The sequence below is a fragment of the Nipponia nippon genome, unplaced genomic scaffold, assembly GCF_047370975.1.
Source record: "Nipponia nippon isolate SJK-2023a ecotype South Korea unplaced genomic scaffold, ASM4737097v1 scaffold_3, whole genome shotgun sequence".
Lineage (NCBI taxonomy): Eukaryota > Metazoa > Chordata > Aves > Pelecaniformes > Threskiornithidae > Nipponia > Nipponia nippon.
In genome coordinates this window covers 86,255,484-86,271,622 of record NW_028262347.1, presented here as the reverse complement: position 1 = coordinate 86,271,622, position 16,139 = coordinate 86,255,484, and the positions used below count along the sequence as shown (strand labels likewise).

Below are 16,139 nucleotides of genomic sequence, written 5' to 3'. Positions count from 1 at the left end.
CCAACACCACAGCTGCAGCAGGCTGATCGGGACTGTGTCCAGGTGAATCAGGGCATCCCTGGGGATGGGGATCTTCCACCACCCGGGGCCCTGTCCCAGGGATGCCCCCCTCACACAGGAAAGGCTGTTTCTTAGGGCCAGACCTGCTGCCCTGTTGGTCCCAGCCCATCCCCATGCTTGGGGCTGCTCTGTCCCAGACAGGACTTGGTGTTTGTTCTTGCTGAATGTCCTGAGTTGATGTTTAAGAGAAGAGCCTCCTTGTTTTACAGCAGAAGCGTTAGCTTTCCTGAAGCTGCCTCTGAGAAGCATGTATGATCCATGTATGAAACCATGGAGATGGTGACCACATGGTGACATTACCTGCAGCTCACCAAATCCTGGGCTGTTGCATGTCCTGCTCAGCTATTCATGTTTCGGTGGTCTGTAACAGAAGGAAGATACAAGACCAAAGGTGGCGTCCAACAGAGTATTTTGGACAGGAGAAAACCACTCCAGTGTAATGGGAAACTTACTGGTGTCTGACCTCAAGCATTTCTAGTTTTCCTTGAAATGCTACAGCCTTTATGTTTATTTTCCCATGGTACATACATCCTAAGAGGTAAGAAGACACTGTCCTCTTCCTCTTTTACCCTTGGTCGGCCTTTGCTCTACAAGGGCTCATAACCCAACACAGTTCCTCTTTCAGATCTGTATTTTCCAACTAATATCCGTTTCCAACTAACATTCCAACGTTTTCTGCAGGTGCAGTGGAGAGAGTAAAGAAAATTAGAGACTATGCCTTTGTGCACTTTAATAAAAGAGAAGATGCGGTTGAAGCTATGAAAGCCTTGAATGGGAAGGTAAAGCTGCTGTAAATGCTAATTCATGGGGCTTATATGCAGTACATTACATGCAGCTGAAACAAAGCTGCCTGGTTTATTAGCTACAAAAACATCCTGAAGGCGTTAGCCCTATTTTCTCTTTGCAGGCTACTTTTATACGCCTGAATTCATTTTTCAGCAACCCTGATGTACACAAACTGTTCATTTTGGCTTCTTGCTCCTTGCATTCATGCTAAATGTTTGCCCAGCTCAGACTGTAGTTCATCCCTCAGAAAAAAAAAAGCAGAGCAAAGCCAAAATGACGACTAGCAAACGAGGGGTTATGGTTCCTTTGGCTCATGCTCACATCCTTGTTCCACATCTGCCAACAAAAACACTCGCAGGGCAGCGTGTGAATGGCAAACTGGGACAAACAAGGTCAACCCAAAACATCTGCTTCAAATTCAGATGTGGGTTTGCAAGGAGGTTGCTGTATTTAGTACTTCTTGCACTGCATGTAATTCACGGTGCTGCAATGCAAGAGCTGTTCCCAAAGAAGTGTTAACCCCACTCCTATTTTTAGTGCTACTGCTATTCTCCATAGGAGCACATATAATCTCACTGACTTACATGTGACTTTGCAGGGGAGCAAAGCCTTTTGAAGGCTTCACAACTGTGCTAATTTGGTTAAGGAGCCTCTTCTGGCAGGGGTCAGGGCTGGGTGCTCTCAACATGTTAAGCCTTCACCCAGCCAGTGCCTTCTTCCACCCGCAGGAGGGAGAGTTTGGCTTTTTTGGGTGGTTTTCTTCATCTTCCCATCCCATTAGCAAGCCATGTGGGGAAACTGCCTCCCCCTGCAAGATAATTCCCATGCACTTTGGAGACTTACTCTTGTGCTTCTCCTGTGCTCTCTCCCCACCACCCCGGTGTGAAGGTGCTGGATGGATCCCCGATTGAGGTGACATTAGCCAAACCCGTTGACAAAGACAGCTATGTCAGATATACCCGAGGCACAGGCGGCAGAGGTACCATGCTGCAAGGAGAATACACCTACGCTTTTGGACACATGTACGACCCTGCCACCGCCTACCTGGGTGCCCCGGTTTTCTACGCACCCCAAGCCTATGCGGCTATCCCCAATCTCCACTTCCCCACCACCAAGGGGCTCAGCAACAGGAACATCCTCCGGCCCCCATCCATCCGAGGTAACTCCTGTCACACCAATACTCAGCTTTATCAACATAACTCCTGCAGGGCTTGGGTGGCTGCTCCCCAGACTCATGTCGAGGGTGTTGGCTTTGCCCTGGATGCTGGACCCCTTTCAGAAAGGGACGAAAAACACAGTTTTTAGGCTCTGTCCTTCCCAAAGGTGTAGCAATCTTCCAGCAGATTAAGCAGAGCATGAAAAAAATAACCATTTTCCCAGAGCAAGCCTGAAACAGCTTCCAGATTGCCCTACATCCAGCATAAAGAAACCACAAGTCCTTCTGGTTTTGCCCCAGCAGGGAAGATCAAATAAAACAATTTTTCTTTCCCCTCTTCAGAGCCAACTACCTCAACCCGCCACCGGCACAGCTCTCCGCTGTGTTTCCTCTTTGCTTTGAAGGTCACAGGGAAAGTTTTACCAGTCTTGGTGTTTTCTGACCCAAAGACATGGTGTTTCCCAGGGAGGTCACATTGCCCTGATGCAGGGTAGGGAACCAGCACTGAAATCAAGAAAGCCATTAATTGTGTGCTCTGGGAGATGGACTCCTTTTTTTGGGGATCATTAACCTAATAACAAGCAGTCTATGAAAACAGAGAGTATTTCTGAAAGCTGCTGAGGCTCCACCTTTGATCCTGGGTGACCACACTTGGGACCAAATCAAATCCCCGGGCTCAGGCACCCCCCTATTAAATATCTTTGCAGGCATCATTTGGTAAGTGCAGAAGTAAGCTTGGGGGCTAGCAAAAAAATAAATAAATCTGTCCATTTGATCTTCCTTCCAAAGATGACACCTGTGGCAGTCAGCTTGCGTCCCCAAGCCTGTGGCCAGGTCCCACAGCAGGCTGGGACCCTATGTGGCACCCCAGTAGGGCTGGCAAGGACTACACCAGCCCATTTTTCCCCCTTCCCAAGGAAGGAGACAGGGGAGCAGGAATTTCCCCTGCTGCCCCCCATGGTTTTGCCCGCACAGGTGAGACCAACTTCTATGAAGGTTGCATTGGGAAAGATGCAGATGTGATAATCCACGAGCCCTCTCTTGCCTTGCAGTCTCACCAGACTCCCAAGTAGGGCTCCCTGAGCAAAAATTGAAGCATAATGGGAGAAAAAAAACCAAAAAGTAATTTAGTTCATATAAGCAAGGGATTGTATAAACTCTGAATTCTTCAAGAAAGTGAAATTACACTGGTGGGTAGCAAACAATACCAGCTGTCCCCTCTCTGCCTTTCAACTACAAATCCAGTTCAAAAGGCATCACGAAGTCAAAACTAACCAGAAAAGATGGAAACTGGGTCAGAAAGAAGCAGGGCTTTCCCCAAAATCCTTGCCCATCCAAGCGTGAGCCCAAAAAGAAAGGGTGTTAATGCCAAGCCTGGGTTATCCCAGCAACAGGCTAAGGGGGGCTCCTGCCCATCTTCTTCCCAAACCTGGCGAATGAGGCTAACTTTTCCATTTCAGCGAGAATCAGGGTAATTTTTCCGGTGATTTGATTCAGTTTAATGCCTTCTTACATTCCTAGAAATTTACATGAATGTACCTGTAGGGGCTGCGGGAGTTAGAGGACTGGGAGGTCGCGGCTACCTGGCATACACGGGCCTGGGGCGTGGATACCAGCTCAAAGGAGAAAAGAGGGGAGAGGATAAACTCTACGACCTCTTGCCAGGAATGGAACTCACACCGATGAACCATGTCACGCTAAAGCCCCAAGGGATCAAACTCGCTCCTCAGGTACGTGCATGAAAAAGAGAGTCAATATCCTGACCAGAGGTTGTCTTTGCTAAAAATGATTTTGGGAAAACAGCCCCCTGCTTGAATCTGCACTGGGGACTAATAACTAATCCATTCTTACATCTCAAAAGACATTAAAAAAAAAAAATACCACTAGTTGGATCTTGCAATACCCACCTGCCTCACTGGCATCTTCTCTCCCTTGGAGGAGAGTATTCATAAACATCCATAGGTGTAAGATGAAATCCAGCTATGGCTGTTGCTCCATAAAAACACTGAGGGTAAAGAAATTCTCACCCAAAATGGGTTTGATAAACTGGATGCATCGCTTGGGGCTTCACCAAGGAACGAATGTGGTTGTGCCTGCAGGACTGGGATCCATGTGAATGGATGAGGGCTTAGGAGAAGAAACCCAGAACAAATTCCCCAAGTTTCTGAGGGTCCAGCTCTTATGGCAACTCCTTTCCCCTTACATCATCCAAAGCAACATGAGAAACTAGCTTCACCCTGAATTTTGAAGCATATCTTTGCCTATTAACACTTCAAGTGCCACAGCATCTGGTTTGCCAAAGTCTATGAAAACATCCTTTTCTCCCCCAGAAAACTGCAAAGTGCTATTTCCCCACCATCCCCCCCGCAAAGTTTCACAGTCCCCTTGCTCTGTGTTATCAGCATATAAGAGGGGTGAAATAGCCTGAGTGGTGCTACACTTGCCTTAGGGCAGGTGAAATTCATTTTTTCCTCTTCCCATGCACGCCGACCCCCACTGCTTGTATTTCAAATAGTGCAGTAACAATGCCAGGCACTCGCAACGCTAGTTTTTTGGGGCACATTTTCCCAGCAGCTGAGCTTCCTAATCCCCCCACTGCTACTATTTCACAACAGCAGGTTAAACAACTACAGCTTGCTTCACGACAGCCTCGTTAATAGGACAGCCTCATTAATACCTGTCAACTTGGTCAGCCTCTCCCATCTGCTGTAATGAGACCGTTTCAACAGCATCTTTGAATGATGGATTTCATTCCTACTGCCTAGCTGGGATGCTTGGAGTTAATAAGTAGATCTGCTTTATTGAAGATTTAAATGTTGATGTAACATTATAAAACTGGCATCTGTATAAAGGCATTGGGACAGCAGAGAATAAGTGTTGCCATAGTCAAGAAGTGTAATGTACTAGTTTATTTACACTACAAAGTGCTAAACTTCAGTTGGAGCTACGATTACAGAACTAAAAGCAGCACTGACATTTAAATTTTACATTTTAATTTTGAATAAAATTAAGTGTAAATTTTAAATAAGGTAGACCACAGAAAGACGCAGGTTGGAGGCACCCAGGGGTCTCTGGTCCGACCCAGCTGGCAGCATGGCCAATGTCACAAAGCCCCAAGACTCAACATCTTCTCAGCTGAGTGTCAGGTCTGGTGGAGCTACTTGAAAAAAAATAACTGGTCCAAGCACTGCTCACAGGGAGGCATGGGAACACCATGCTGTGTTCAAAATGATTTGGGACAGCACATACCCAGTGGGTTATAAAAAAAGAAACACAAAGCCAAAGCAAGAGCGTTTCTGGACAGCAATTCTCAATTACCATGGAATAAGCTGTGCTAAGGCTGGGGGCAACGTGGTTCAGCATTTCTCTTTCAAACTAGAAGCAGAAATTGCCTCTTGATGCCTGTATAATTAAATGGATGGAAACACAGCCTTTTTTCTTTTTTCTTTCTTTTTTTCTTTTAAAAAAAGAAGGCTATTTCGACTTTTCATGCACTGTAACCCACTAAAGCCAGGAAGGCAACAGAACAGTGAAGATGAATGCAACCCTAGTGTTTTAGCAATGTTAAATAGAAGTGCATAGATAAAGTTTCTGGGAATAATTCAAAGAAAACCACACTGATAACAGAATAAAACAGCTAATGAGCAAAAGGACAAAGATGTCCGATTTAACAGGGTAATAATTAACTTCAGGAATTAAATGGATTTTTAAAATATAAAACATTTAGATGAATCTTATACTTCAAGATGAATGTAGTATCCTGTCTGCCATTTATTTTACGTTTTGTTTTTGCTAAGCCTTGAGGAAGATGCCATGACACCCCTGAAAACCCTTTGGAGGGAAGGAAGCTGACCAGTGCAGGGGCTGGAGCTGGGCAAGAATGCTACTGCACAGCAATTAACCCAAGCAAAAATCGCTTTTCTCCCTTCTAGATCTTAGAAGAAATCTGCCAGAAAAACAACTGGGGACAGCCTGTTTACCAGCTTCACTCTGCAATTGGCCAAGACCAAAGACAGCTCTTCCTATACAAAATCACGATCCCTGCCCTTGCCAGCCAGAACCCCACCATGTACGTAACTATTTGAGGTTTTCTGGGTTTTAGGATTTTTTTTTTTAATAGCATTTTATCTAGCATCTGTCCTCAAAATACAATTGCACAAGTCTCTATATCCTTTTATATATATATATATAAGGGAGAAAAACATCCACAAACTAAAATAGGCTGATAGTGATATCTGCCATGCTTGGTTCTCTCTCTCTGGTGGTGCAAAGACTACAGAAAGCCAGAAATAATCAGGCAGAAGGGTGCTTTTTAGTACAAAAATAAAGCATATGATAGCTCTTGTGGGAAAAAGAAAGCAGCCTGAAGGAACATGCTGATAATTCGGCTCCAAATATGATTCTAAATATTTCTGACCTAAAACATTTTTTGCTGTGTATTTTAAAGAAAAACCCAGATTGCAGCAGGCTTTCTTTTGGACTGAAAATGCACAACATGCTCTGAAAGGATGTTGTGTCTGAAATGAGACCCAAGGCTGATAAACTCAGCAAAGAAACTGGACTACTACAGGGAAAGTACTGTTGTTAATGCATCAGCACGGTAAAATAATGTTTCCATTTGATCTGTGGGATGATGCCATCTATAAGTGGATCAAAACATCTTGCAGGAAAGTCCTAGAGAAAAAAACCAAGCTAACATTTTGCTGTACTCACAGACATCCCTTCACACCACCCAAGCTCAGTGCTTATATCGATGAAGCCAAAACCTACGCAGCAGAATACACCCTTCAGACACTGGGGATTCCCGCAGAGGGAGCAGAAGTGCCTCCTGCAGCGCCAGCTTTTCCAGGTATGGGAAGGTCTGTACAGCAAAGGTCTCCTGGAATATTATTTTTCCTGCTGCTTCCTTGAGGATGTCAAGAATGAACCTGTTTTTGGCCACTGACGACAGACCTGGCTGTGATCCCCTACACTCCTCTACCTTGACTTGTGTTACTTATTGTACGACATCTTTATTTCCTATATAGTAATTTCTCTCTGTACCAGCACTACCCAAATTATGGTGTACATACTGTAGGGCAACTCAGACTGGAGGCATCAGGGTGGGGGATCTCTGGTCCGACCCTGCTCCCAGCAGGATCTATGCCGCAGATACAGCAGGTTGCTTGGGGCTGTGTCCAGGCAAACTGGGGCAGTGTCCAAGGATGGGGATCCCCACCACTTGGGGCCCCACCCCAGGTAAGCACCTCCCCTCGACTCCTTCCAGTCTGTGGATGCCTCCCTTCAACTGGGAGTCCCAGATAGGATGCAGAATCCAGAACTGGTGTCCCCAGTGCCATATCTGGGATGAGTTCCCTCACTGGACCTTCTGGCTGCGGTCTGGCCATTGCCACCCAGGATGAAGTAGATCTTCCTAAAGATGCACAGTTGATTGATTCATGGTCCATCCATCCTCCCCCAGTACCCCAGCTCTTTTTGAACCAACACTTTTGATTTCATCTGCCAAAGAAATGATGCAATTGTGAAAGTTAGGATCTGATCCCAGCTCTCACACCCCCACTGAAAGGATTTTTTTCCAGTTTGGGAATTCATACTCAACAGCTCTTGCAACTGCCCAAAACAGCTTGGGAAACAGTCATGGAAAACACAGGCTGGGAGCAGGAATCCAGCTTGCAGGCATTACATTTACTGTGCTCTCCAGCATGACGGTTATTCTGATGTAGTGGGAGCAACGCATGCCAAACTGCACATGAGGAATGCATTAGTCAGTACTACTGAGTTGTTTGGAGTCTCTCAAGGATGGATTTAAAAAAAAAAGAAATCTATCCGGCTTCCTGCCACAGGAGTCCGCAAAAGCCACAGAAAAATCAATTTGTCTGGGTTTGTGCAGGCTTCCGCAGCGTGGAAACCAAATGGGCTCTTTAGTGAATCCGGTCTCCACTTACTGTTTAATTATAATCTCTCCTTTTTTCTTTCATCCACACTTATTTATTTGTCTTGGAAACTCAACAAATTGACATACATTAAAGTTTGTCCTTGCAACAAACACTGGTCCTTCATCAGGGCTTGCTGAAGCCCAGCTCAGCTGAGGCCATGCCCAGGTAGCAGCTCATTTCTCTTAAGATGGTGGCAGATATGCTTTAAATGACGAATTTCTCAATTCCTAGTCAAAATGTTGCACCTTGCTTTGCTGATGCAAAGAAGATACTTTGAGTGGCCACAATACTGAAATTATAGCGAATTTCTCATGTTTTCCCCTAAGGTAACACCTTCAATGAGGCAATGTGCTCTTAGTGTTGTCCAATATCTCCATTCCCCCCACTGAGAGGACCTTGGCTCTGACTGACCTTGAGTTGATCCCATTACCCAGCTGGTCGGCTGGAGATTTTGGACCCTGGGAGATGTAGTTTGGCAGCAGAGTGTGGTCCAGCAGAGCCAATGGGTACCCCAGCTGCTCTTCCCAAATTTGGGCTTTGTCTTAATTCTTGGTTCCTTCACAACAAAATATTGTGGTCTGATCAACAAGCTGCTATATCCTGCTTTCAGACAAACCAGCCCCAAACGATGATTGTTTTCCCAGTGATTCATTTTAAATCAGCAAAGCTAACATTTTCCCATGGAAAATTTTGAAGTTTTGAAACCACATTTTCCATAAGAAACGGATGGAAAAAAAATTTCAGTTTACTAAATATTTTCTCCCCAATATTGCATAGAGGGAGTTTCCCTCCTCTCTGACATGGCTGTCCTGAATTGCATGTATTTTGACTGTGAAGGGTATCAGATACGTATTTTCTCTGTGAAACCTGCCCAGATTTCCCCTATATTACTTCATTTTCCTACCCTCCTCATGTCATGTTTGGGAGGACATGTACAGCACCATTAACACCCTCTCAGCTCAGAAATAATTAAAGCCTAAGGAAAAAATATTCAACAGAGAGGGGCATTTTTCAAGCAGTGGGTTTAACAAATAATAGGTGAAAAAATGCATTAATTTTCCAGCTTTTTTTTATTACCTTTAATGAGGAGAAAAAACATGCCAGAAATGATCTATTTAATTAGATTATTGCCATTAACAAGCTCATTGCTCCCTATGTTATTCCCATCAACAGCAATGTCTTCCCATCAAAAACTATCAGATGATGGTGAGTTTTGAATGTCTTTTCATTAATCTACCTTTTTTTCCCTCCTTTCCCCTGCAGGATATACCATTGCTAATGCAGCCGCGACTGTTACAGCCACTCAGCTCAAGCAAGCGGTGACTATGGGACAAGATTTAGCAACCTATGCAGCCTATGAAGCCTACCCTGCCTTCGCAGTTGCTGCACGCAGCGATGGCTACGGAGCATTTTAATCCTGTCTTTAATCAAGTTCCCTTAAATCGAGCACAGGCAGAAAAAAAAAAATCTCAGTCTAGTAATTCTTACACCCTCATGATTTTAAACTAATCTGTCGCCAAAAGTTAGATTTTAGTCGGAGTTTCATTCTTGTAGTTCTTCAGTTTCATAACAGGATATTAGGTAGGAAAAGGAGAAATTAAAAAAAAAAATCACTCAAAATCAGATTTTCACACTAGAAAGCAAAATCTTAGTCCAGAAAATGAGTGGTTCTCAGGTGTGTGTATATACATACATACATACATACATACATATATATATATATATATGTATATATACATACACACCATTGTGTGTGTGTTTACAAGAAACAACCTGTGCTGAAAACAGTTGGTCCCGTGACATGGGACTGGTGAAGGACAGGGTGTCTCCAGCAAGCCCCTCCATGCATCAGGAGTTCTCCTCTGTTCACCCCAAAATTCCTCAAGCCAGGCAGAGCAGCGGGTAAAATGAAAGGCTGCCCTTTGGCCACACGGAGGTCTCCGGTTTGCCTCTTACTGCCCCTGAGCATCCCACGCCACCAGCGCTAGCTTGAGTTCAGGCATCTCAAGCGTCTTTTAAATTCATTCTGGCACAGCCAAGGAAAAAAGACATTTATCATAAATGTGTCTGCCCAGCCTAACAGGCTAGTTTGCACGCTCTTGAATGCTAATTTGATTTTTAAAGCAGGAGGCAAGCATTCAGCAGAGTTTTCCCTCTCACTTTGCTACTTCCCAGCCATACCTACAACTCACAAAACAGCAAATAATGGCATATTTTTTCCACCTCCCATCAAATGGCACATTCAGTGAAAGACAGGAAAACTTTTAGGACTATTAAGGTTGAGGACCAGAAAAGTGCTGTTCATTAGGGCCAATTCTCTGCTTAATTAGAGCACAAGAGCTCACAGCCATGGCCCAGTAATAACAGGCACTTCTACGGGAATAAAATTACATACAAGGAACCTTTTTAACAGGATGGATAGAGCCTTGCCTGGCTGTCAACACTGCTTTAGACATTAAAGCAAGGCTGCTGACTGCTGCGATTCTTGCAAGAATTAATTTAGTGGAAGAGGGTTCACGTCAACAGTAAAGGCGCCTCTTGTTTTGGAGAGCACCGGTGTTGGTGTTGTGTTTGAATGCTTTGGGGATGCTGAGAGCATCCTTTGGTTTACAGCAGGAGGGCATTATCCATTTATTTTTGCCATGGGATTAGGCAGGAGTAATGATGCTCTAGAGATATAGCAGAAACCCAGTGTTAGATAACTACAGCAGACGTTAATCTAATATAATATAACCTATACTGTAATGCACATTAAGAAAACTTGAATGTGCTCAGTCTAGGACCAAAAAAAACCCTTTTTGGGGGAGAATTTACAACTGGGTTGACAATGCCCATCAGTTCCAACATATCTGGCCCCAACTTTTTCATCTGGTCTAGATGATGTAATGTGGCACTGTACAAGCTGTTGCAAGCGGAGCTTTACCCGTGCATCCCCAAAGCTGTACAAAGCATGATGGTCTGTGACAAGGTGTTGACTACCAGAAGCTAAGTCTTTTTTATTCTCGTGCTTCGGCTGACTCAATTTCGCTAGGAATGGAACAAAAACACATAAGCTGTATAGTTTGTGGTCCTATTAGACCCTTTCTATTTATAAAGTAGCTCATTAGGGTGATCCTAAAGGTATTACAAGCCCTCTGTGGTTGCTGTTCAGCACGCTTGGCTTCACAGAAAATGACAAACCTGTTCACAGAGGGTGAAATAACCAAGAGTGTTATGGGTATCGTGGCTTTTCTCTTCTGTCTATGTCTTTTAAGTTGTGTTTGACTGCCAATGAGTAACATATCCATGCGTGTCTCTCTCTCTAAAAGACTACCGTTGGCAGGAAGTGTTTCTCACTTTCCATGTTCAGTAACTTTAGTCTGCTTTTTCAGCTATTTATATAAGTTCAGAAAGATGTCAAAGAAAAGGGCAAGAAGCAGTATTAAAAAGTGTGTGCATGAAGCACTTATTTTTGTACACGTAGTACAATATTTGTATAGAGTTTTAACACTACAAAGTGTAGCGAAAAATCACAATATCCATTTACTGGAGGACAATCATATATGTTTAAACAGAATGAAGCGAAGATGGCATCTCAATCATCCGTTACAAGGAAATTATAACCGGGATTAAATTCTGTGAAGCAAGTCTGTAATTCTAGAGTAATCCAAGGGCATTAACTGGACTTTGAAATATCATTAAAAATTTTTAAACTAACATACATGCCTCAGTCCTTTCGTATCCCAAGTTTCATCTGAAAGGGTCATCCCATGCATGGTAAATAAGAGCACACTTTGCTCTGTAGGGATCAATCTGAGGTCAGACAGGCAAGGTCACAAGCTGCTCGGCAATGCCAAGAGTGTTTTCAAGATACACATTGGTGACACTTACCATGCACATGCAGCAGAAAATCAGCAGTGTTATACTTCTTCACTTTTAAGTAAAAAATCAAGGGGTTAGGGTTTTTTTCCACCACCTCTTTGGCCAATATTTATTTATCTGTCAATCCTGCAGGAATCATTTTGCTAAAAATTTATTACAGTGGTAATACCTTTGTTCCTTAGCTCATCCCAATGGAGATGTCTCGGGGGTGATAACGATAGTGAGACAGCAACATGCAAAAATAAGGGGGTAGATGGAGCAATACATGATTTAGGGGTGTGAAGGCTTGGTCCCGCCTTGGGAAGAGCCTGTTGCTGGGTCACTGATAGGTAAATCAGCTACAGCCCTGGTCATTTTAAGAAGATAAGGACCTCCTACTTGGAAGACCATCATAGTTAAATAACCGAGCAATAGAAATTCCTGCTTCCACACTCGGTACAAGGGGTTCTGGGTTTGCACCTTTCCAGAGAGATCCTAAGCCCAAGAAATGGGGGCAAGATCTGGCACCTTGCTACTGATAGCACAGAGCACTCAACCAAAGGCCTCCCTACCAAGCCAAAAGAGATTTCGCTAAAATAGCTTGACATTGTTCTTACGGACTTACAAAGAGGTCAGCCGTATTCTGGGCTTTAGCAAGAACAACAACTCTGCCAGCTCTATTATTTTACCTCATTAGCTTTTCCTGATGTCCTGCTTTCGTTTTCTTTGAAACCAGGGCAATAGCAGAATTTGCTTTTGTGCTTTAACATTTTCCCTCTCAGAGAACTGAGATTCCTTCTTTGCTCAGCAGCAGCTGGCTGATCAATTTTGGAGAGCAAGAATGATTTTTCAAGAAATCTCAAACCCACAACCCAACTTAAAAAACATTATTTCCCATTTGTAAAGACGTGGGTTCCCAGTGGATAGCAAGACAATGCCAAAAACCATATCCATCCTCCATGAACAAGTCTAAGACATGTTTGAGCTGTAAGTGATGAAAAGATCAATGGGCCAGAAAAATCAGCAGATGGCCACACGCTTGGCTGCTTGCGAGGCAGGAGGTACAAAACTTGCATTTTTCTTCTCCCTTCTTCCAGCCAGCCCTTTCCTGGAGGTCTCTACAGCACAGGGCCTCACATCTGAGGTGCAAAGCAAGAATAAAACATAGGTGAGGATTACACAACAACTCCACCTTTGAAACTGGATAGACCCTGAAATATCCCACCTGGAAACTATCTCCCATGTCCCACTGAAAATCCCTCTATAGGTCCATGGGACAAGGTCTCCAGTGACTTTCAAGGGGAGTTGCTTTATCTTTGAGCTTGCATGGGTCCCTTTTTCCACTAGCCCAGCTAAATCTCCCATAGACCGTCTCATGTTCCCATCACATACCTACCTGGATTTCCCTTTTTTGGGAAAAAAAAACCCACAAACCTTTGAAGGGTGACGTTCCAGTCAGCAAACACAAATCACTGCTGTTCACTAGCTGCCTCGGGAGTCAGCCTGACCCCCGTGCTGCTCATGGTACTCTCATGGGATGCACCTTTCTTTCAAGGGCTGGAAATTATTGTGCGCCCCCAAAACCCTGGTCTTGGCTAAAATTGCAGTTCTCAGATGCCCTTTGGTAAGTGCCAGTGGGCGACTTAGACAGCCCCTACCGACCAACCCCTTCTCCCTCAGGGGGTGCTTGGGGTGGGCTGCTCTCTCCCTGGAGATGCCCTGCCACCTTGAACTCCGCTCCATGCCCAGAGACTTGTCCTAGCCTGGCTCCAGCTATCTGCAGGAGATGGGGACTGTGCCCATCCAGATTTGGGGCTGGTTAAGGGAAACACTGGAAGGGTGATGTTCCTTGGTCCCCAGACCCACATCATGCATATGCAGCCCCAGTTGTGAAGATGCTAAAAAGCAAATAGCCGCTGGTAGACCTGTAGATAGGTTGCACACAAATATCCTCTGTGGGACACATGCAAACAGCACCAGACAGTGACAGGATTGAACAGATCCTAAAAGCCTGCATCAAAGCCCAGAGACAGCAGAGGGATTCTCCCCTTTTCCCCTAGTGCCTCGGGTCAGATACTAATTTAGCATCTTTTCTGCAGCTCCAAATATTGTTGGTAAATTCGGGAGGGATAAGATGTTGTGCAGGAGGAAAGTTGAAGCATTATCAAGTTTTGCAAAGGAGGTCTGTGAGGTGGCTCAGCCTGCGGACACAAACAAGTTTCTCAAGTTCATGCTAGTTTATGTTTGACAATTAAAAAAAAAAAAAAAAAAAAAAAAAGTGCAGTTTTGCTCACCTCCCAAGCTTGTATGCAAGACACAAACGGCTATACATTGAAGGAGAGCAGCCTGAGAGAGGGAAGAGCAACTGTGATGAGTAATGCTATATTTAACAACTGGCAAGTTGCCCAAATTCCTGAAAAATTTTTCTAGGCTTTGGCTCTGCTCAGCAGCGAGCTTGTTCTCGTGTAAAACGGCACTGGCACCTAGCGGCTGCTGGATTCAACCACAGCACCCCAAAACGGCATGCAGATAACAGAGAAGAGCTGTTTGTCACTGTATGCCAACAGTAGATGACAGCCACAATGTTATTAAAGAGCAAGTACAACAAAGGACTTTCCTCAACAGCCTTTCTCACACTGCAGCGCTTGGAGCTCCTGAATTTTCTGGACATATAAAATTAATAAGCGTTCCAAAAAATTCCCCAAAAAACTTCAAAAAGCCTATGCCCACTGGTGACAAATAAATAAATAAGCCTGCCATGAGGTGTTTCACAAGGTGATCTGCTCTGGAGCACCAGTGGGACTCTCCAGATACCCTAATTCTGGCTCTCAACACCTCTTCTCCCATGAGAAACACAAGCTTCCGAAATACTCTCTTTTGGGGTCAGATGCTCACATTTTAGAGGGTAAATCTTACCCATGAGCATTTTAACTGTGCAATTCAATTTTGCTTGCATAAACATGTTCAGTACGAGCACTACTAAAAAAAAATCCACGGTTAGTGTAATGCAATAATACGAACAAAATTGTCTGAAACAATCAAATAAAACATCTCAGTGTTGCCTGAGAAAAAAGGAACCACTATTTCCTTTTCCCCAGTGTATTTCTTTTAGGAAACCAGGAGCACTCCCATGCAATTTAATCTAGTTTACACAGTGTAAGAAAAACAGCAACTAGAGAGAGAGTGATTGTCATGCTGGAATTCATTAGGCAGCACCATTTTCAGACCAGAAAGCAGCTCCTGTGTTTCATAAAGATGATCTGACCCTGTTTTAAGGGGCTGCAATGTGTTTCACCATGCACAGTCCTGCATGAAAACATGAGCAAAGTGGGAAAAACTTTGCAAGAAACTTTCTGGATCATTTTGCAACTTAAGCATTGCTGCACTGACCAAGCCTGTCCCATGGCACAGTGGGATGCTGGAGCAGCATCCTCTGCTGCTGCCTGCATCCCACAGATGCCACCACTGCCATCAGAGCAATTTTGCTGATGAGAGCAGGGTGGACAGGCTGGCTGGGTGAGTTATTAGGAAAGGACATTAAGAGCATCTTCAGGGATTTGATTCCCAGTGTTGTTCTTCCAAAGCTCTCTCTTTCCTGACTCAATATTGCAATTGCTTTGAGCTCCTCCGGATAGGAATCTCTGAGACTGATTGCAGCTGGTTTAAAATTAATAATTCATTCTCTCCTACTGATTTTAAAGAGAGGCAAAATTATCTGACTGACGATTCTCTGAAGAATTAAAGAGATTGCATACAAAATTGGTGCAAATTGTTGGAGCTTATTAAACATTTACAATTGTTTTGCTGTAAGACACTACAAGAATCCTAAATCCAGATCTGAAAGGCATATTTTCTTCTACCACTTACAGAGGCTGGAAGAGACTTCGGGACTGCAGAGCCATCCCTCCTTACAGCACCCCTTGTCAGCGCTGGTGAGAGGCACCTCAGGAGGGACCTGCCACCAGCACTGGGTCAAGGTGGTCATGGCTTTGTCCAGGCAGGTCCTGAAACCCCCAGGAGAAGATCCTCTACCTTCCTGGGGACCTTTCTGTGTTGAAACCCTTTCAGCCAACAGGTTTCGGGACTGTCCTTCTGCCCCTTCAATGGTATCTTCATTGTATGCTTTGATGAAACCCTCCATTGATCTTTCACGTGGGTTGGAAGGGCACCATGAGCCCTTCTGGTGACCTACCGTAGGTGATTCAGGCTTTGGCCATTGGCTCTTGGCAGTCCATCCAGCCAGAGCCTGCTCACCTTGTGTCTTTCCTGATGCTAAAATGAAGCAGGCTGAGGTCTGTTCAGAGCTGCATCACCCACAGCTTTAATTCGTAAGTTCAATTCTTACTGATTTCCATCTGCAG

The 16,139-nt window shown here is 44.4% G+C and overlaps 1 protein-coding gene across 2 annotated transcripts in view; it reads left to right on the top strand.

The window, feature by feature from the left end:
- The window catches only part of A1CF (APOBEC1 complementation factor), a 29,141-nt gene extending 17,519 nt beyond the window's left edge, over positions 1-11,622 (top strand). The window contains exons 7-12 of one of the 2 annotated variants that reach the window (XM_009466040.2): positions 742-839; positions 1,735-2,005; positions 3,548-3,732; positions 5,935-6,071; positions 6,718-6,851; positions 9,202-11,622. In XM_009466040.2, the coding sequence (XP_009464315.1) occupies positions 742-839; positions 1,735-2,005; positions 3,548-3,732; positions 5,935-6,071; positions 6,718-6,851; positions 9,202-9,353 (977 nt within the window). In that variant the 3' untranslated portion in view covers positions 9,354-11,622. Of the gene's footprint in view, positions 1-741; positions 840-1,734; positions 2,006-3,523; positions 3,733-5,934; positions 6,072-6,717; positions 6,852-9,201 lie in introns of both variants that reach the window. The other variant, XM_009466039.2, reaches the window with a different exon arrangement.
- Positions 11,623-16,139: the final 4,517 nt, after the last annotated feature.